Below are 21,265 nucleotides of genomic sequence, written 5' to 3'. Positions count from 1 at the left end.
CCTCGACTGTCACTGAAACATAAAAAGAGTCACAATCAGTCACTTGTCCCCAACACCTGTTCAGCCCTGCCTCCATGCCGCCCCGGGAGCTCACCGTGCCACCCCTCCTCTGCAGCCAGCCAGAGACCACACCCATGCCACAAAGTTAAAGCTTGATCAGCTGTTTTTTGAATTTATTTAATATTACTTTCTAATATCAACTGATGTTTGCTGGAGCCACAACTGTAAAACCTGCTGGTCATGATATCGGTTTGGATATGTGGTGAGAGGGAAACATGAAGATGAAACCAGGAGATGTCCTTACTGAATCATCAGAGCTGAACAGGTGATGGAGAAACACGTTTACCTTTTAGGTGACATGAATGGGTTGAAGGGAAGCTATGAACTGTTTCTGAGAGACAAATAACACCAGCTGACAGGTGGTAACTGTGCAGGGGCGGGTCTAGCAAAGTTTTGCCAGGGGGCCAGGTAGACAGGGAAAGGGGGGCACAAAGAAATACTTTTCTTTCTTATTCTCATTTAAAATGTCTAGCTTTTACCAAAGTGGTCATCTGATGTAAAATGTATAGAAATCATATATATATATATCCCAACAAGACAGTGTACATCACTGTCACAACAGCGTTTGTTTTCATTTAAAGGCTTTATGGCTTTTCCTATAATACCTGGTGGGCTGGTCTCTAGGCATGCTAGGCGGATTTTTTGCCCCAGTCCAGCCCTGGTATTTCCACACACATTTCTACCCTGTGCTAAATTATTTTTTATAAAAATATGAACATTTACCTTCTTCTGATTTATTTATGTATTTTTAGTGCATATTTATGTCAAAAGTCACGTGAAAAAAAATATTATCACAAGCAAATATTTTTTTATGTCACTGGTACAGATATTCATTGTTACTCATGTAAATAAATTCTTTGTGCCTATTCTGGTTGTGTAAAGTTTAATGAGTCAACATTTTCATGGAGTTTGAAGTAAATTTTAATGCAAACCAATTAATAACTCAATAAAAACATGAGGCTGAAATTAAAATAAAAATGGTTTTAAAGCCTAATTTCACTGAAAAAATAATCATAAACTGTGTGAAACTGAGTGTTTAGAGCTGTCTGAAGTCTGAACTTAGAGCGCACAAGGATCAGTTTCAAAAACACTCACCTCATTATTTGAAACTTTGGTCATGTTTAACATGAACATTCAAAATTGGAATTGTTAATAAAATCATTTTCTTTTCTTTCTCACTCAGAGTGCAGACATGTCTGCTGCCAGCTGTCTTCTACCTGAATTTTAAGGCTGTGGCAGTGTAGACTTCGTGGCCCAACATATCCCAGAATGCATAGCGCGGCGATGGGTGTGGATAAATTTGCAGAAAAAAACGGCGGATGAGGGGCGGCCGAAGAGTACACTTTAAGTACTGAATATTATGTCACTTATTTATGTGCAAATGTTTAATAACGAAGAACATTAAACATTACTGTTGGCCACATGTCGGCAAAGTTATGTGACATTAGTGATGTTTGTACTAACTTGGTTTTAAAGCCTTTACTTTAAAATATACGCCGTTCAATAGCTGACCTTAATCTTACAGAGAATGATCAAAGCTCATGTAGCAAGAAACAAACAAATGAACAGAAGATTTTCTCCTTCATTTCTGTCAAACAAAGCTGTACGACACGTTTCCAGTGGTTAGTATCATGGTTGCTAGGCAACCTGGGCAGTGCAACGGAGGCTTTTTTTTCTTTCTTTTTATTTAAACTTTATTGACAAACAACAGTATCAGCGCAACGGAGGCTAGGCCGTCCCATTACACAAGCCTCGCACTTCCGGCCTTAGCGGTCTTTGAGTACGCGGCCCTTCAGGATCGTTGAGGCTGCGTACTTTAAGGCTGCAGACCCTGAATTGGGAGACAGCCCTTTTCTTTACTCTTCACTGCTTCTTCCGGTTTTCTCCTGCTCTCCACCTATGTGGGCGTGGTCTTCGGAGCGTCCTATTGTCTTTTCTTTTCTTGGCAATGAAGACGTTGCTTTTTTCTCAATTTCTTAAAAGATACAATAATAGTTGACTGAACACGAACTGTGATCACGTCCATCAATACGCATCCACGCACTGCTGAGCCACCGCCTCTCAGAGGCGGAGCAACATGCTTCAGCGTCAGAGTCCAGAAGTGAAACTCACAGTAAAGACAGCAAAACTTGTTTCTCTTCACAGGAGCGTCAAACTGAGCTCTACAGCCTTTCTGAGCAGCACAGCAGAGCGTCTTCCAACACGGGTAAGTACAGATGATCACGATCACACTGTTTTAAAGTCCACATGTTAAGCCTCCTCTTTGTAACCTGCAAATACGGTGCAGTTCACCTGCTGGTTGGGGTATTTCCACACACGTCTCTACATTTCTCTCCTCTTATAAATTCTTTTTATAAAAATATGCAAATTCACCCTGTTCTGATTTTTAGCGCAGTGCAAACAAATGGTAAACTTTCACTTTCAGTAATCCTGATCTGCAGAGATGATGCTGCGTCATCTCTGCTGCAGACACTGTGCGATTTTTTTCAGTCGCGCGATTCAGCTCCTGCTCAAACTGCACGATTGACTCGCAGGGGTTAGAAGTTGGTAGGTCACGATGCAGGTCTCACACTATACCGCCCGATGCTCTGATGCGACCTGAGTGCTCACACTGTGCGTCCATAAAAATGAAGGTTATAACAGAAATTCTGTCGCTCGCTCTCCCTCTCTGTCTTTCACTCACACAGACACGCCACCACCATCAACTTTGCTAAATTTCTAATGAAAAACATTGATCAGGCAGCTGTGATTGAGCAGCAGTATAGATCCAACTATTTTCACGGTTGTTGTGGTCGTGATAATTTTGTGAGGCCACACCGAAAAGGCTCGGATGAGCTTTCCAAAGCTCTACAAGTTGTGCCTCCATCGCTTGTGTCCAGATCACACGCTGCACAGCCGTGCTGCTCCGTGTTTTTCGCTGACATTTGTCTTTGCGCGTGCGCAGTGTGACAAACTACGGTGACACCCTCACGACTCTCAATCGATTGATGATCGGGAGCGGGTCGTGAGGTGTCAATCGCTTCTCGTTACCCCACGTATACTACACGATGCACGACGCACGATGAAGGCCAAAATCGGGCCGATCGCCAAAACGGTCGCACGACTCAAAAATCGGCTCAAAATGGGCCAAAAATCGCAAATTTATGCCAAAACTCAGGCGACAAAAACATAATCATTAGCAAATAATTTCATGTCAAAGGTGTTTTAGATTTAATGATGTTTCACATTAACTGGTGTTCAAACAGATGTGTCGCAGATTCGCTTTTCCGGAGCCGCTACAGACAAAGCAGGAAATAAACACTGAAAAGGATGTCAGTGACAGTTAGTTCAAACCCAGTCTGTCATTGTTGTTGCTCTTGACCAAAAAAATATTTAACATGCCCTTAAGTTTATCTGGTAATAATCCCGTGCACGAGGCGACTGTGAAAACTGCAAACAAAACCAAACCGATGCTGTTCAGAATACCATGAAAGTTACCAAGAATCTTGTTGTTTTTGTTATCAGTTTTACCATATTTTATTACTCCCATGTGATTTCCTCGTTGTTGCCTGTCTGCACTCAAATGTGGTCCAGTCCACTAATGCCACCTGTGTCCAAGTGCCATAGCCTACAATCAGATTAACTTGTGATACATCTGCGTCTGACTCTATCAACACATTGAGTAGAAGCTGATTGCACTCACACTTGAAGCATTTAAATCGACCCACAAACATCATTTTCAAAGATGGTTTGTTAAGACTGAAATCAGTCATTAAGCAAACAACAACAAGGATCATTTATTTCTGTTTATTTAAAATGTGTAACATCTGTAATCGCTCTCTGCACAGGGGAAGTCCACGTGGTTTCACTTTCCACAGCAGGTCCATTCAATCATTCCATTAAAAGACGCAACAAATGAAAAACTTCATAACGAGGATCAGGAAAGGAAGTGTGCCTCAGGACCTGGCAATTATAATTTGGCCAAAATACCTTCACCCATGAAATATAATTATTTGCTTGTATTCATTTTTTTCCTCGCATGCACGATGAGGCTAACTAATAATAAAAAAGGATTAATTAAAAAAGTTAGTATTTTAAAAAAGGCTTCACAGCCTAATGTCATTGAAATAAATTATTATAAACTGTGTTTAGAGCTGTAAGAACTTTGACCTCAGTATTTGAAACTTGGGTCATGTTTAACCTAAACATCCACCAGTGGAATTAATAAAATCAGTTTCTCTTCTTTCTCACTCAGAGTGCAGACATGTCTGCTGCCAGCTGTCTTCTATCTGAAGATCAGTTTCTGTGCTCCATCTGTCTGGATGTCTTCACTGATCCAGTCTCCACACCATGTGGGCACAACTTCTGCAAAAACTGCATCAGTAAAAACTGGGATATCAGCTACAGGTGTCAGTGTCCCATGTGTAAAAAGGTGTTCAGGATGAGACCTGAGCTGCACATCAACACTTTCATCTCTGAGATGGTTTCTCAGTTCAGACATGAAGCTCAGCAGAAAGTCAGCAGCTGCAGCTCAGAGCAACAAGCTGCCAAACCAGGAGAAGTTCCCTGTGACATCTGCACTGGAACCAAACTGAAGGCCCTGAAGTCCTGTCTGGTGTGTCTGGTCTCCTACTGTCAGACTCACCTGGAGCCTCATCTGACAGCTTCACGGCTGAAAAGACATCAGCTGATTGATCCTGAGGAGAACCTGGAAAGCAGGATGTGTATGAAGCATGATAAACCTCTGGAGCTGTTCTGTAAGACCGATCAGACATGTGTCTGTATGCTCTGCTGTGTTTTTGACCACAAGACTCATGAGTTTGTTCCTCTGAGAGAAGAATATGAAGGAAAGAAGGCAGAGCTGGGGAAGACTGAGGCTGAAATTCAACAGATGATCCAGAAGACATGGCTGAAGATTCAGGGGATCAAAGAGTCAGTGAAGATGAGTAAAGATGCTGCAGACAGAAAGAAAGCAGAAGGTGTTCAGGTCTTCACTGCTCTGAAGGAGTCTGTTGACAGACGTCTGAACGAGCTCATAAAGGAGATTGAAGATAAACAGGAAACAACAGAGAAACAGGCTGAAGGTTTCATCAAAGATCTGGAACAGGAAATCTCTGAGCTGATGAAGAGAAGCTCTGAGGTGGAGCAGCTCTCACGCTCTAAAGATCACCTCCACCTCCTCCAAAGCTTCTCCTCTCTCAAAGCTGCTCTAACCACCAAGGACTGGAAAGAGGTCAGTATCCATCCACCATCATATGAGGGGACTGTGGTGAGAGCTGTGGATCAGCTGAAGGAAACACTCAATGAAGAGTTTGAAGACTTGTTTGATGCTGAGCTGAAGAGGGTCCAGCAGTATGCAGTGGATGTGAGTCTTGATCCTGATACAGCACATCCTGAACTCGTTGTGTGTGACGATGGAAAACAAGTACAACGTAGTGACAATAGGAAGAAATGTCCACACAACCCAGAGAGATTTTCGAAGTTTGTTTGCGTTTTAGGAAAGCAGAGTTTCTCTTCAGGCAGATTTTACTTTGAGGTTCAGATTAAATACATGACCAAATGGATATTAGGAGTGGTCAGAGAGTCAGTCAACAGGAAGGAAGCCATCACACCGAGTCCTGATGAAGGTTACTGGACTGTAGCGGAACATAAAAACATTTGTGTAGCTCTTGATAAACCTCAAGTCTGTCTTTCTCTTCAGTCTGTTCCTGAGAAGGTGGGGGTGTTTGTGGATTATGAGGAGGGTCTGGTCTCCTTCCATAATGTAGATCATGCAACTCTTATCTACTCCTTTACTGGCTGCTCCTTTATGGAAAAACTCTGCCCACTCTTCTATCCCGGTGTTAATGATGATGGTAAAAACTCTGGACGTCTGATCATCTGTCCTGTGATGGTGGGTGATGGCATCAGTGATGATGATGAGGATGATGATAACTGATCATCAGTCAGTCAGTCTGATCTTTTTTCATGAAGAGATTGCATCAATTAAAGATTAATCGTAACATTAAACCAACACAGAGAAGAAGTCCTAAGAACAGAACTGAGCAACTCAAACCTGCTGATGAAAACCATGATATTCAGTCAGAACCGGCAGGTCAAGTCAGCACGCTGAACTTTAATTGATTTGTTTGTTTTACTGTTTTCAACCTGATAACAGTATAACCCATTTGTGTAATTTCAGTTTGAAAAAGACCTTTCCTTAATTTTCTTCCAGCATTTTAAGGCACAGATGTTGTGAAATATCAAACAACAGGATTCAGAAACTCTTCTGCTGTTTTAAGGTGTGCACTTAAATAAAAATAAAAAATAAAAATCTGAACTTTTGTTTTCTCCTTTCATGTTTTTTGATGATAATCAGCTGCTGAACTCTAGTCTTCTTCCCTGTAATGTGGCAGCAGCATATGAGGTGAACAGTTTGGGAACAGGTTCGTGTCTCTGTTCTCATGGAGAAAATGATCCATTTGAGGAAATTTCATTCTGAGAATGCCGAAACTCTCTTCTTCTTTCAGTTTTTACAAGTGCAAACATTCAAACATATACTGTTCACAAATATGAGTACAAATGTTAATATTTAATTATTTTCAGGCCTGCAGTCAAACAGATTCATGTCTTTGTTCTCCTCGTCAAATTCCAAATCATCATTAATGAAGCAGATTTAAACGTTACATTTAAATGGGAAAAAATAGCTTCTAACTGTTAGTTCAGGTTTTATCAGGTGGCACCAACACATTCGTCTGAAACACATTGACGTGTTTATGATTTGTTCCTGTAAATCTGTATTTCTTATTGATGCTCAGATCAGACAAGCCCTACAGGACAGCTTTCTATATTTCATCCAATATTTCAATAAAATTGATCTCTGTTCATTTTAAAGTGGTAATGTTTGGAAAGTTTGAGATATTTCCTAATGTTGATGAACAGTTTGAGTCTTGAAGACATAAAACTATTGTAGTTATAAACTGTAATGAATGTTTAATGGCAGCAGAATCAGATGTGTAAAAACTAAGATGTACTGTTCATCTGAAGATATCTCAGGCTGTTCTTCATCTGTTTTGTAAATAAGACTTTCTACTGTCTGCTCTGTTTCAAGGAAGATAAATAAAGACTCGTCTTTCACTTTGGGCTGCTGGTTTCAGATTTTTAAAATCTGCTACTGTGATGCTACTTTCCAGAAATCTGATTAGTGAGTTGGTCTGGTTTCTGCTCTGGAGCAGGTTAGGTCCACCGTATAGGGATTAAATCTGAATTTAGGGTAAATGGAGAAAAATCCCACACGTCTGATATGTTTTTACAATATTTTTTTATTAACTCCAGTTGCGATTTATTGTCAAGAAGTGTCAGTAAACTAATGAATGTACTAACCAATTAAAAATTAATTCAAGTCCAGTTTAGTTGACTGTCTTCATTAGAATAAATGTGTATTGAGTCTCAGTCACTGAATAAGGTGACTCCCTTTAACGTAAAAGCTTAATAAAGTTTAAAATGCAGAGGGAAGCCCGGTGTCGGTGTGCTGATGCCGCGCCCGATCGTTTTTTTCTGACCTGGTGAAAAACCAAAACGAATGACTCGAGACAGACTTCTTCAATTCAGTCAACTTCTTTATTTCAACCCCTGCACAGGAGGGAATCAGGTCAGCATAAAGTCTCTTGCAGATTCAAAGGGCAGTCCTTCTAACTGTTACATTTATATTATTCCAAAGTTCCTTATTTACCTCCCACCTTTCCTGTTATTCTGATATCACGTTCGCCTATACGACATACACAGTTTTGATCAAAACAACTTCTTCCTCATCTGTCGTCTTCTACCTTTCCTTTTAAGGTCTTGCATCTTTAACCCCATTCTTAAATGCATGTCTTAATTGTTTATGTGTGTGTGTGATGTACATGTCTGATCTGCAATGTGTGTGTGTGCGGGTCATGTCAAGTGTCTTGAGTGTGCGCTTTGTAGGTGTTAAGTGTGTTGCGCCCGGGGTTTACGCTCTCCTCCTTAGTTCTGCTTTTCTAGTCTATACTTATCCAAAGTGTTAGACTGTTCTTAACGCTGCCCTTTGTCCCCCCCCTCCCGTTATCTACTGCAACTTCTGTACTATTTCTTAGTATCTCGCCTATGCATCTTTTTCCTGTGATGTTGTTTCAACTATTGTTGCTCCTAAGGTCACACAGAGGCCTGCTTAAAAGTATAATGTTTAAACAGCATAATGCTAAAAAGCTATATAATGCTACAGTGGGGCAAAAAAGTATTTAGTCAGCCACCGATTGTGCAAGTTCCCCCACCTAAAATGATGACAGAGGTCAGTAATTTGCACCAGAGGTACACTTCAACTGTGAGAGACAGAATGTGAAAAAAAAAATCCATGAATCCACATGGTAGGATTTGTAAAGAATTTATTCGTAAATCAGGGTGGAAAATAAGTCAGCCGGAGAGGCACTCTGTGTGCGTTTGTTCTTCTTACATTTGAGGCATTAGTGACGCAAACATTTGAAAAGTTATGTCTGTAAGTGGGCAGAAGGGATGTTATGTGGTCATTCGCGGCTCAAGAGTTGGCAGTTCGTCTTGTAATCGGAAGGTTGCCTGTTCGAGCCCCGGCTCCGACAGTCTTGGTCGTTGTGTCCTTGGACGCCAGTGTCCGGCAGCCTCGCCTCTGTCAGTGCGCCCGGGGGTGGTCTGATGAATTTGTGAGACCACCCCCGCCCCCCCCCCCCCCAAAAAAAAACAAACAAAAACAAAAACTGCTCAACATAACTGAACTACCAAAGAAACACATAAAATCAGATCTGTAGGGAGAGGCAGAAACTCACATGCGTAAGAAAACACCTGACTTGTTCCTGGCTGATAATCACATTAAAAGTCTCTGCTTAGCCACCAGCTCTCACCTGCTGACAGAGGCAGAACGAAACCTGAAAAAAACTGAACTTTAGGGTCAGAATTCAAAAAGTGAAACTGAAAGAAATTTAAAATCTTTCTTTTAAACAAGAATCAAACTGAGCTCATCCAGCCGTTCTCAACAGCACGTCCAAATGTTCAGTTGTTGGGTATTTTTTAAATGACATATATACCTGTACACACTGGACATATACTCACATATATAATATAATCATATATACTCGTAACCATTATATATATACCTACACTGGAGAGGTTTTTTCTTTTAAATAGAATCACTGTGATAAGCAGCTAACCTACATGTTCAAAATCACAAGACCCACAAATATTATCCACAAATCTTATTCACAATTATATTAATGAAGTTTGTGCCCCTGTTGTACGAGCAGATGTTGATCAGTACTGTTTGAAATGTAATAATTAGGATCAATAAGTAACCTCTGATTGTGTTATGACCAACGGTGACAAGTCCAAACATATAGGGTTAATTCAGCTTGGCACAGCTACGTGTGCACCTGGGACTCTTTCTCTCTCTGCGCTCATTTTCATTTCCTGTCTGTCATTTTGTGTGTCTCTGCTCAGTGTGCTTAAAGTTATCTACACCCTGGAGTTACCTTTGCTTCACTTCGCTTGCTTTCTATGTGTTGTTTTATTGTAAATGCACAGGGCATGTTCATATGACACTGTTTAATCAACTCAGTTCCAAGAATTCTACTCTTTTCCAGAGGACCTTTTTCAGTGATTTAATTTTAATTGAATCTGAAAAGCTGGACTTCCACAGCGTTGGTGGGATAAGGTTATCATATTGACTTCAAAGTTCGCGACCCCACACAGTCTCATCTCTTTATGATGTGGATTACTTCTACATGAACACTGGATTACAGACTAGGAGTAAAAACAAACAAACATAAAGGCTAACCACAATTTGCTGCTTTGACAACTGTGACTCTTCTAATTAAAAAAAAAAAAGAATTAAGATTTAATAAAAAAACAAGAGTTTCTTATTTTTTCTGGAGCTTTGATTGGGAGAAAAAACATCTTCTGTTCTTTGGCTGTTGAACCCTTTAAGACATGATGCAGTGCATGCTAAATGTTGGACTGAAGTTCTGAATCTCTTATTTTAACTTTTGCATTAAAATAAAACTCCAACTGTTTCTGAGAAGGAATCCAACCTGACAACAAAGAAGCAGAACAAAAGTCTGGATGGATCGCATTCCAGCATTTATCAGATGAAACTTTTTGTTTCACAGCTGATTCAGTGGGGAAAAAATCAGTCTGTCCTCAAAGGAACCTTAAACTGAGCTCATCCAGCCTTTTTCAACAGCACAGCAGAGCTTCTATCCAACACTGGTGAGTTCAAAGCATCACAGTCACTCTGTTTTAAATTTAAACTCTCTCTGTGTCAGGAAACATAATTATAACACTGCTGAAGCTGGTGTGTTTTCCTATCACCACTCTCTCCCACTGGGGACACTCTCTGCTATTTCATCCAAGTTACTCCAGACTTCCTCTTTCTCTTCTAACTGACATCCAACCTGTGAGGCATTCACACTGACAACATTCAACATCACTCCTTTGATTTCTAGTTTCAAACTCATGATGCCGTCTAACACAAGATGGCTGGTATTGTCATCATACTTGGAGTAAATAACCTGTGAAACAGTGTTCAGAGCACACTGAAATGTGAACTTTGGGCTCACAAGGACTACTTTCACATACACTGACCTACTTATGAGTATGAATGTGTATGAATATTAGATAGAAAGCACTTAAACAGAAAGAGCATCGAAAAAATACTTGTATGAATGGGGGAATGAGGCAAGTTGTGTAGTGCTTTAATTACTATATGAGTACTATCTGGTTGTTAAGTGATGACGTGATTATCTCAGTTGTTCTCCTGATTGAAGTTTGGTCTGTTTACAGCGTCCTGCAATGCAGTTGCATTTGTCCCTAACCACTGGGAACCCTTGCGTTAACTTTTATTGAGTGGAAAAACGTTTGCGTTCATCCTTCTTCTTCATGTGTTTACATTATGCTTGTCACGGTCAGTGGGAGCTGACTGTATGTAGAGTGAATAGTGGGACCCAATTGCAGACATGGAAGGAGACGTAACTTATGTTAAACACAAGGCGAGCCATTTATTGAGGCTGAAAAACATGAAACAGAAAACAAGGCTCAACCAGGGGAAAACTAAACTGAAACCTAGACAGGGAGAAACTATGGTTAACTATGACACGGTGACATGAACACGAGTATGCGAGAAACTATGAGGAGGTAACAAGAACAAGAAACATGAAACCTGAGCTGAGTCGTGAAAGACTTAATCCTGACATGACGTGGTGGGAGGTAACACAGACGACCAGACAAAGACTGAACAAAAACATGTAGACTAAATACACACAGGAGGTGATTAGGGGAAGTGGAAACACAACCATTCCCAACCATTTGGAGCCACGGCACATATTTCACATTAGAAAAATTACAGGGCACACCACTAAACAAAAATGTCACAAAAAGGCTATTGATAATTTCCCCCCACGCACCAGATATAGTGGGATTGGCTCAGTTTGTCCCCAGTATACCGTTTTTTGCTTTCTTCTGACCACTACTCATGCTAGGGCCTTCATCTGGATTGGAATTTTCATAATCATAATCTTAATTCTAACCAATATAGAAATTATCTATTAGATTACATTAGTCTTGATACAGCCTCTGCCACCACATCAGATCAATTGCTCTGGGCTACTTTGATCAGCTCCATCACCTAGTGGGGGTGGGGGGTCATAGTTTGGTCCCGCCTTCACTGTTGTGATTGGTGTGGGGGTAGGGACAGGCTTAGGGCGTCGGGGGGTTCCCCGGAGGCATTTTCCTTGGGGGGCTCAACCCGGGGTAGCGGTCATGTCCGGTTAGGGGCTCTGTTGGCTCTCAGGTGACTGTTTCCTCGCGGCTGCGTGCAGCGGGACTAGGGGAGGGTCTGTGCTGACGGACGTGGGTTACTGACCTGGTAACCTGGCTGCCCCTGGGTGGGTCCGGGATGGGCGTGAGGTTCTGGGGGCGCTCCGTCTCTGGGCTGGGGCCCGGGCCGGGCCTCGAGGGCTTGGGTCCTGGTTGGTGTGTTGCCGGGGTTGTGGGCGGGTGGGTGCATGGGGGCCCAGCCCTGGAGCAGGGTGCCGCCGGTGCATTGAGCCACCTGGGGGGCTCTTCAACTGGTGGGGAAGATTGTCACATCTTGCAGGAGCTTTCCTCTCCTCAGGGGCTCTCTCTACAGGAGGGGGAGATACAGGAGAGGTGGAGGAAGATCTCAGCCTGGGTGTTTATTGTCTTATGTAGTCTGGAAGAAGAGTGGATGGTGGGGTGGGTGCAGTTTTCTCTGTGGTGGGGTTGGGTGGACTGTCCTGGGCTCTGTGGGGCCGGGAGGCGCTGCTGCGCTGGGCCCCGGTCTGGATGGGCCTGGGCCCCCTTTCCCTGGTGGGTCGCGGGGTATGGGGGTGCCTACTGGGGTCAGCGGGGGAGCTGGCCCCAGGGAGGGGTCACTTGCCCCTCCCTTCCTTCCCTCCCCATCTCCAGCTGCCTCCCTCTTCCCGCTCCACCACAACCACCCACACATGCAGGACCTTGGAGTAGGGGTATGTCACCAGGGTGCAGAGGAGGCCACCCCATCCCCCCCCCCCCCCCGTCCCCTTCTGGCTGCCTCTGCCTCAATTTTATCCCACAACTTAGACATTCACATTACTCACACTCTCATTACACATACATATAGGATCTTGGGGGTGGGCACGATACACGGAATCCAAAGTACCATCAGGGTGTACACCCCACCCCTGGCGTCGTTGCCCACCTCTCAATGTTAAATACACGTAGACATTGAGGGCTATCAGGAGGGACCATGCGCTTACCTGCTGCTCTCTGGCAGGTAGCTCCATGCCCTCCTGGGTTTTAAATGCACCTTAGAACACACATGCATCAACACTACAATGAGCGGGTGGAGGGAGGTTTGGAGTCTTCTCTCACCCCCATTCTCTGCGACCTGCTGGAGCGGGGGGGCTAGGACTAGGAGGAGGAGTTGGCCGCCCTCATCTGGGACTCTCCTCAGCTCTTTCTGGGACAGTGGCGCTGCTGCCCCTCTGTTGGTCTTCCTTGGTCTCTTGTGTTCTGGGGGCCTCTGGATGTCTGGAGTTTTGATCTCCTCCATACCTGCTGTGGCCCCCCCACACCCTCTAGCAGATCATTACATGAAGGAACCTTTTAAAAAACAAAAAACAAACGCGTCCATGCTCACAGGTGTACACACGGGTGATCACACCCACAAACTACACCCTTTTTGGCTCCTACCTCAAAGCACACTGTGTTCTGTTGATCTTATGTGCTGCACAATAATGTTTAATATTTAGTATTTACTGTCATATTCCCATATATCATTGTGATGTTGTTTATTCTATTACTCTTGTTCTCTTCTGCTTGTTTTCTGTTTTCTTTCTCAGCAGGTGACCCAGGTGATTGATATATGCATTTTTTTTCTTCTTTTTTTTCTTTTTCTGCTCATTCTGTTGGTTTTTGGTTTTTGCCCTTCTCCCCCGTCCCTCTTCTCAGCTGTTTCTCTTTCCCTCTTTCTTTCTCCCCTTCTTTCCCCCAGTCAAGTCTGTCCCATATTCAGTAAGTGAAAATAAAATAAACAATAAAAGGTGAATCAAATGGACCATTATGGCAAGGCTGGGATGGTCAATTTGGTAAAGTAAATCCGTTGGGCATCTTTCTTTGCCTTTAGACAACAATTCTGATGGCAAAAGAGCCAAACGGGACAGGCAAAAAAAAAAAAAAATAAATAAAAAATGGATTGGAATTTTCTCCAGGACCCGGGTCAGGATGGCTACTTTTTCTTTTCAAATATTTATCTATTGCTATTACACGCTGTGTTGTCTGACTCGAAGAAAGACTATTATGTAATTTCTTCTTCATCTTCTTCTGTTTCACTGGCAGGTGGCAGCTCATTTAATTAGAGCAGGTAGTTACTGCCCCCTAGTGGAGAATGTAATTGTTTTCCCAGTTACTCATGCCTGTCACTTAGAGCAGCGGTCCCCAACCCCTGGGCCTCGGACTGGTACTGGTCCGTGAGTCGTTTGGTACCGGGCCACGAGAGTTGAGGTTCAGGTGTGAAATTTATGGTTTTCAGGGTTTTTATCGGTTTTCAGCGTTATTTTGTTATCGTTTTTATCGTTAACTCGGTTTTCCTGGGTCTTTTCACATGTGTTATGAATAAATCTTCTTTTTTTCAGTACCGGTACTAGTTTTATTTTGTTGTATTTATCCGCGACACCTTAAAGGCCGGTCCGTGAAAATATTGTCGGGCATAAACTGGTCCATGGCGCAAAAAAGGTTGGGGACCGCTGACTTAGAGTGCTAATCAAACGGAACCAGATAATCTTCCAAGACACAGCTGATCATTTCTTACAGCACACCAGGTCGCAGTGGTTGGAAAACACTGACAAAGGGAAACAGCTGACACAAATGAACCTCATGATACCACAGAGAAAAGTAACAGGAAACATGGAAAGACGTAGACATAACATCACTGGCTTGACAACATGAAACACACAGACAAGAAATACCTGACATACTGACACAGGAGACAAGAACAGATTTACACATGAAAACCTAAACTGCAATAAAAATTCAACTAAATCCTAACCAATAATACCAACACAAGAACTTTTCATACTTTCAATATAATATAAGAAATTAGAAATACAAAATGAACTCAAAATGCTCAGTCATAGACCCAGCCCATGACAATACTAACCATAGCTGTGTAGCTAGCCACATTTCTATATACCAGCTAGCCCAACTTCAGTAACCCTACAAACGTCACTACTGTTTAGTTTTCTGTCTTCATTTATGTCGGAAGTGGTAGCAGAGCTGTACGTTTTAATTTTTCAGAAATCCCTCAGTCAGAACATGCTATATTATGTTTAGGTGTAAGCTAGCGAGCAAACTCTCTACTGACTTTGAAGTCCATTAAACTTCATAAATTCTGTTTTCATGGATGCCTGGATGTTAAACTTAGTGGTTACACCTGGTAGAGCAGCCACACTAATCACTTTATTTAAGATGAAAGAATTTAGACAGTTCATAGCTCTCAGTGATGTTGCAGTGTTCTTTTGACTTTGGGACCTGAAGTGGAGTTTGAACCCGGAAACAGCTAACGACATCAGACTTAAAGACCGGATATATAGCTGTATAAAAACAGGTACATTTACAATTATTTGAAACTCTGGTCATTTTTAGCGCGAAAATCCACCACTGGAAAGGGAGATATGTGACAGAAGAGAAAGAAAAGCAAAATAGGTTCATTTTAAATGTGACTGCGATTTAAAATAAAATCATTTTCTTTTCTTTCTCACTCAGGGTGCAGACATGTCTGCTGCCAGCTGTCTTCTATCGAAAGATCGGTTTCTGTGCTTCATCTGTCTGAATGTCTTCACTGATCCAGTCTCCACACCATGTGGACACAACTTCTGCAAAAACTGCATCAGTCAACACTGGGATATCAGTGACAGGTGTCAGTGTCCTTTGTGTAAAAAGGCATTTGAAGTCAGACCTGAGCTGCACATCAACACTTTCATCTCTGAGATGGTTTCTCAGTTCAGACATGAAGCTCAGCAGAAAGTCAGCAGCAGCAGCTCAGAGCAACAAGCTGCCAAACCAGGAGAAGTTCCCTGTGACATCTGCACTGGAACCAAACTGAAGGCCCTGAAGTCCTGCCTGGTGTGTCTGGCCTCCTACTGTCAGACTCACCTGGAGCCTCATCTGACAGCTTCACGGCTGAAAAGACATCAGCTGATTGATCCTGAGGAGAACCTGGAAAGCAGGATGTGTATGAAGCATGATAAACCTCTGGAGCTGTTCTGTAAGACCGATCAGACATGTGTCTGCATGCTCTGCTGTGTTTTTGACCACAATACTCATGAGTTTGTTCCTCTGAGAGAAGAATATGAAGGAAAGAAGGCAGAACTGGGGGAGACTGAGGCTGAAATTCAACAGATGATCCAGAAGAGACGACTGAAGATTCAGGAGATCAAAGAGTCAGTGAAGAGGAGTAAAGATGCTGCAGACAGAGAGAAAGCAGAAGGTGTTCAGGTCTTCACTGCTCTGAGGAAGACTCTCAGGAGATGTTTGAAAAAGTTCATAAAGGAGATTGAAGATAAACAGGAAACAACAGAGAAACAGGCTGAAGGTTTCATCACAGATCTGGAACAGGAAATCTCTGAGCTGATGAAGAGAAGCTCTGAGGTGGAGCAGCTCTCACGCTCTAAAGATCACCTCCACCTCCTCCAAAGCTTCTCATCCCTGAAAGCTGCTCCAACCACCAAGCACTGGACAGAGGTCAGTATCCATCCACCATCATATGAGGGGACTGTGGTGAGAGCTGTGGGTCGGCTGAAGGAGACTCTCAGTAAAGACATGAAGAAGCTGTTTGAGGCTGAGCTGAAGAGGGTCCAGCAGTATGCAGTGGATATCACTCTTGATCCTGATACAGCACATCCTTATCTCATCCTGTCTGATGATGGAAAACAAGTACACTGTGGTGAAGAGGAGAATGATCTTCCAGACAACCCAGAGAGATTTTCTGTGGAGCGTCTTGTTTTAGGAAAGCAGAGTTTCTCTTCAGGCAGATTTTACTTTGAGGTTCAGGTTAAAGAAAAGCCTGACTGGGTTTTAGGAGTGGTCAGAGAGTCAGTCAACAGGAAGGAAGTCATCACACCGAGTCCTGCGAATGGTCTCTGGACAGTAGGAGCATATGAAAACATTTGTGGAGCTCTTGAAGATCCCACAGTCCCACTCTCTCTTCAGCGTGGTTCTGAGAAGGTGGGGGTGTTTGTGGATTATGAGGAGGGTCTGGTCTCCTTTTATGATGTAGATGATGTAGATGTGATCTACTCCTTTACTGGCTGGTCCTTCACTGAGAAACTCTACCCATTGTTCTGTCCCAAAGTTAATGTTGATAATGATGATGAGAACAGTTGTGGTAAAAAAATTAAACCTCTGATCATCTGTCCTGTCAATCAGTCAGTCTGATAGTTTACCATGTGGAAACTGGACCATATACAGAATCATCTCAACCTTTCAGCTGACACAGAAAAGAAGTCATAAAAAACATAACTGAGAAAACTGCAGCTGCTGATCATGATCATGATATACAGTTAGAAGCTGCAGATTCGAGTCAGTTGAGTTTTTGTTAAACTGTTTTCAAGTTGAAAAAAAGATTACAACATAACAAAATAGAAACTCTCCTTTTCTTTTGCTTTCAGTGTTCAAAGGCACAGACATTAAAGCATATACTGTACACACGTTTGAGGAAACATGTTAATATTTTATTATTTTCATTCACCTTTTCTTAAATATCAAAATCAGGGTTTCTGAAAATATTTTTTTAATATGTACACCATGCTTTTTCAGAATACAATAAATACAATTCTAAACTTTTATTTCTTCTTTGATGATTGTTAAGGTTCACATATTGAGGAAGGAGAGTACAAACAACTATGGTCCAGAGCTTGGTCAAACAATTGATTTTAATGAATGCACGCGTGGGAAAACCAGTCTGTACGCAGACAGGGATTGATCTTCGACTTAATCAAAGCATACACAGATTTTTATAGCATCAGGGTTTGAATTAATGACGCCCATTCATACGTCACAGACAGAATATATACATACGTCCAATTAAAACCACAATGCCTTTTAACACGGTTTAAAAGAACATCGTCTGGAACATGAGCCCCACATCCTGCCAGACGCTGTTCCTCTTTCCAGAGACAAACATGACCAACTTCTCACCTATAAATGAGTCTAACTAATGTATGTGTGTGTGTATGTGTTGACCTTACATGCTCTCTCATCTCACCCGTTGCACTTCTGACCTTTCACCAGAACAGAGGCTCATCCTTATGTGTAACAACCTAACTGAAACTATATGTACTATATTGAATAAATGTTTTAATCAAGAACCTCTACTAAAAGCTTAATAAGAGAATATAAACGTATAACAGACAGTTTGAATAACCCAGTAATTCAAATAGCCTCGTCTAACCTGCTCCTCAGAATAACTTAGACTCTGCTTTCACTTCTGCAAACTCTCTGCAACTTCCTGTCAACTCCTGCCTGCAACTTAGTCTTTCTGAAAGACACACACTGTTTAAACCTCTGAATGCAATATCAATGAAAGACATCATTTTACAAACTATAGACCAATGTCAATACTCTCCCAGTTAATGGAAAAGATAACGGAATGTATGGATAATAAGAGGTATGCGCTCGGAGTTTTCTTAGATCTAAAGAAGGCGTTTGATACTGTTAATCATGAAATTCTATTAAAAAAACTGGAAAAGTACGGGTTTAGGGGAGTGGTTTTGGAATGGTTAAAAAGCTATGTAGGGAATAGGCAACAATATGTACAAATAAATGAATATAAATCTAATTTGATGGATATAGCTTGTGGAGTACCTCAAGGTTCAGTACTGGGTCCAAAAATGTTTATTATGTACTTAAATGATATCTGCAGAGTATCGGAGATTTTAAAGTTTGTAATATTTGCAGATGACACAAATATACTGTGTTCAGGTGTGGAGTTGCCACAGGTTTTGGAAATGATCACACAGGAATTAACGATATTAAAGAAGTGGTTTGATATAAATAAATTATCATTGAATCTAGATAAAACCAAATTTATGTTGTTTGGAAACCAAAAGAAAAATATCGAAGTAGAAATATGTGTTGACAATGTATATTTAGAAAGAGTAAATGAAATAAAATTTCTTGGGGTGATCATTGACCACAAGCTCTGTTGGAAGCCACACATTACTTATGTTCGGGGGAAATTGGCACGGGGCATTGCCGTCCTGGGGAAAGCAAAGCATATGTTGGATCAGAAAGCACTGCACATTTTATACTGTGCTTTACTACTGCCATATATGAGCTACTGTGTAGAGGTCTGGGGAAACACATACAAAAGTAACACACAAACAATAACTATAATACAGAAAAGGGCCATTAGATTAATAAATAATGTAGGGTACAGGGACCATACAAATGCACTCTTTGTCAAAATGCAAGCTATCAAATTCCAAGACTTGGTGAAGCTTAAAACAGCGCAAATAATGTATAAAGTCAGAAATAAATTGCTTCCCAAAGAAATCTGTAAATTGTTCATAGAAAGAGAAGGTGGGTATAACTTAAGAGGGAAATGGAATTTAAAAATACAAAGTGCTAGAACAACTTTAAGAACTATGTCTATCTCAATTGCAGGAGTTAAATTATGGAACAGTCTAACAGAAGAAATAAAAGACAGTCAAAACATAAAACAGTTTAAAGTAAAATATAAAAACCTAATTTTAAATAAGTATAAGAATGAAGAAAACGGGGTTAACCCAGGACGGTAATGTTGCTGGTAATGGTGTTGCGGTTCTTTTTTGGTTGTTTTTTTGTTTTTTTGTTTTGTTTTGGTTTGTTGTTTTTCCATAACTTGTGTATCTGCAAATATACACATTCTGTATTTTTCATATGAAAGAAACTATACTGTGGTGGGGCTTGCTAATTTCTTGTTTTGATTTATGTATGTTATGTTTTGTTTTACTTCATATGTTTCATATGTTTCATATGTTGTTTGTTTAATTTAAGACAAAAAAAAATTAAATGAATGAGAGGTAAAACTTGAGGGGGTAGGGACAAATAAGTAAATACTTCAGCCTACTCCTTTTCAAACAAATAATGGAATGATATTTTGTAATGATTGTGAAGGCACATGTTTGAAATGTTTGAAATAAAAATGAACTGAACTGAACTGAACTGAATGCTGCAGATTATATTATTAATACAATAGTAATGATGATGATTATTTACCAATAGCAGTAAAATAATTTCCCTGATCCACATGATAATCAGCCGGTGAACTTCAGCCTTTTTACCTCTGAAGTGACAGCAAGACCAGTTCTTTTAGAAAGACCCACATTTACGCCAGTAGCATGAAATCTATCATACATGTCATAAATAAATTTGGAAAATGCAATTCTTTAGTTGCATCTAGTCAGCTAAGTTTTCATTATTTTTTCTCTCTGATGTTCAGCCCGGATTAAGATGACAAAAATGCAGCACTTTAAGTGAAAATGCAGCAGAGGGCGCTCTTAGCCAGGCCCAGTTCTTTATTTAAAACATTTAAATCATTGTGTGTGTTTGATTAATGATGATTCAGCTCATCAGAGCTGCTTCAGTGTTTCACTCTGTTTTTTCTTTATTCCAGCTTCACTGTGCAGCACATGTTGGCTTTATTTTGGAATTATTTTCTCTTCTCCTCTAAGACATCTTTGAACTAATTTTTGTGTTTGTCATGGTTTATGTCCTAGTTCTATATTAGTTTTTCTTCAGCTCAGTTTTCCACAGTATAGTCTCTGTCTTTCAGCCTTCCCGGTCACAAACCCATGACTGTCTGTTTTCTCCCTAGTCCCAGTGTCAATCCCACGTGTCTTAGTCATGCTCTCAGTGTTTGTACTTCCTGCTTTGTTAATCTTCTATCTCATGTGTATCCGGTTGTTCAGTGATGACGCGACGAATCCTACTTCCGGGTCTAAAGTAGTCTGCGTCTAATATGGCTTTTGTGTTGTTAACATGTTTAATGTTATGTATTTTCTTCTATTTGATCTCAAAAAGCTCATAAAACAGTCAGTGATCCCTGTTGACCTCCCTCGGCTTTTATTACCGCTAATCATTTATTTAAGCTCAGTTTTTAAAACCTTAGGATGTAACTACAGCCCAGCCCATGCAGCAGTATATGAATGACTAACCTCGTATTGTGGATGGATTATCTCAGTTGTTCTCCTGGCTGAAGTTTGGTCCTTTTACAGCATCCTGCCATGCGATTACATTTGTTCCTGACCACCGAGAACACTCACGTTAACTTTTATTGAGTGGGAAAAAAAGTTAGCTTGTTTATATTATGCTAACATAGCTGTGTCGCTAGCGGTCACGTAGCACATCATTATATACCAGCTAGCCCAACTTCAGTAACCCTACAAACGTCACTGCTGTTTAGTTTTCTGTCTTCATTTATGCTGGAAGTGATAACAGAGCTGTACGTTTGAATTTGTTTCCAAAACCCCGCAGTCAGGACATGCTATATTGTATTTAGATAGAAGCTAGCGAGCTAACTTCCTGCTAACTTCTAACTCCGTTAAATGTCATAAATTCCGTTTTCATGGATGCCTGGATGTTAAACTCAATTATTACACCTGGTAGAGCAGAACGCTGATCATTTTATTAAAGATGAAAGACTTTAGACAGTTTTTCAACTCTC

At 41.2% G+C, this 21,265-nt stretch overlaps 2 protein-coding genes across 2 annotated transcripts; both read left to right on the top strand.

The window, feature by feature from the left end:
* The first annotated feature begins 1,836 nt into the window (after window positions 1–1,836).
* LOC101474810 (E3 ubiquitin-protein ligase TRIM39-like) lies at window positions 1,837–7,156 on the top strand. The gene is made up of 2 exons (XM_004565567.3): window positions 1,837–2,266; window positions 4,295–7,156. The coding sequence occupies exons 1-2, from the start codon at window positions 2,138–2,140 to the stop codon at window positions 5,975–5,977; spliced, it is 1,812 nt and encodes a 603-aa protein (XP_004565624.1). The 5' UTR covers window positions 1,837–2,137; the 3' UTR covers window positions 5,978–7,156.
* Window positions 7,157–15,333: 8,177 nt separating this feature from the next.
* On the top strand, window positions 15,334–16,995 carry LOC106675016 (E3 ubiquitin-protein ligase TRIM39-like). Its single transcript, XM_076880750.1, has one exon. It carries the CDS (start codon window positions 15,334–15,336, stop codon window positions 16,993–16,995), a length of 1,662 nt encoding a protein of 553 aa, XP_076736865.1.
* The last annotated feature ends 4,270 nt before the right edge of the window (window positions 16,996–21,265 follow it).

This window comes from Maylandia zebra, linkage group LG23 (genome assembly GCF_041146795.1).
Source record: "Maylandia zebra isolate NMK-2024a linkage group LG23, Mzebra_GT3a, whole genome shotgun sequence".
Classification (NCBI taxonomy): Eukaryota; Metazoa; Chordata; class Actinopteri; order Cichliformes; family Cichlidae; genus Maylandia; species Maylandia zebra.
The sequence above is the reverse complement of the archived record's forward strand: the minus strand, read 5'-3'. Positions and strand labels throughout refer to the sequence as shown.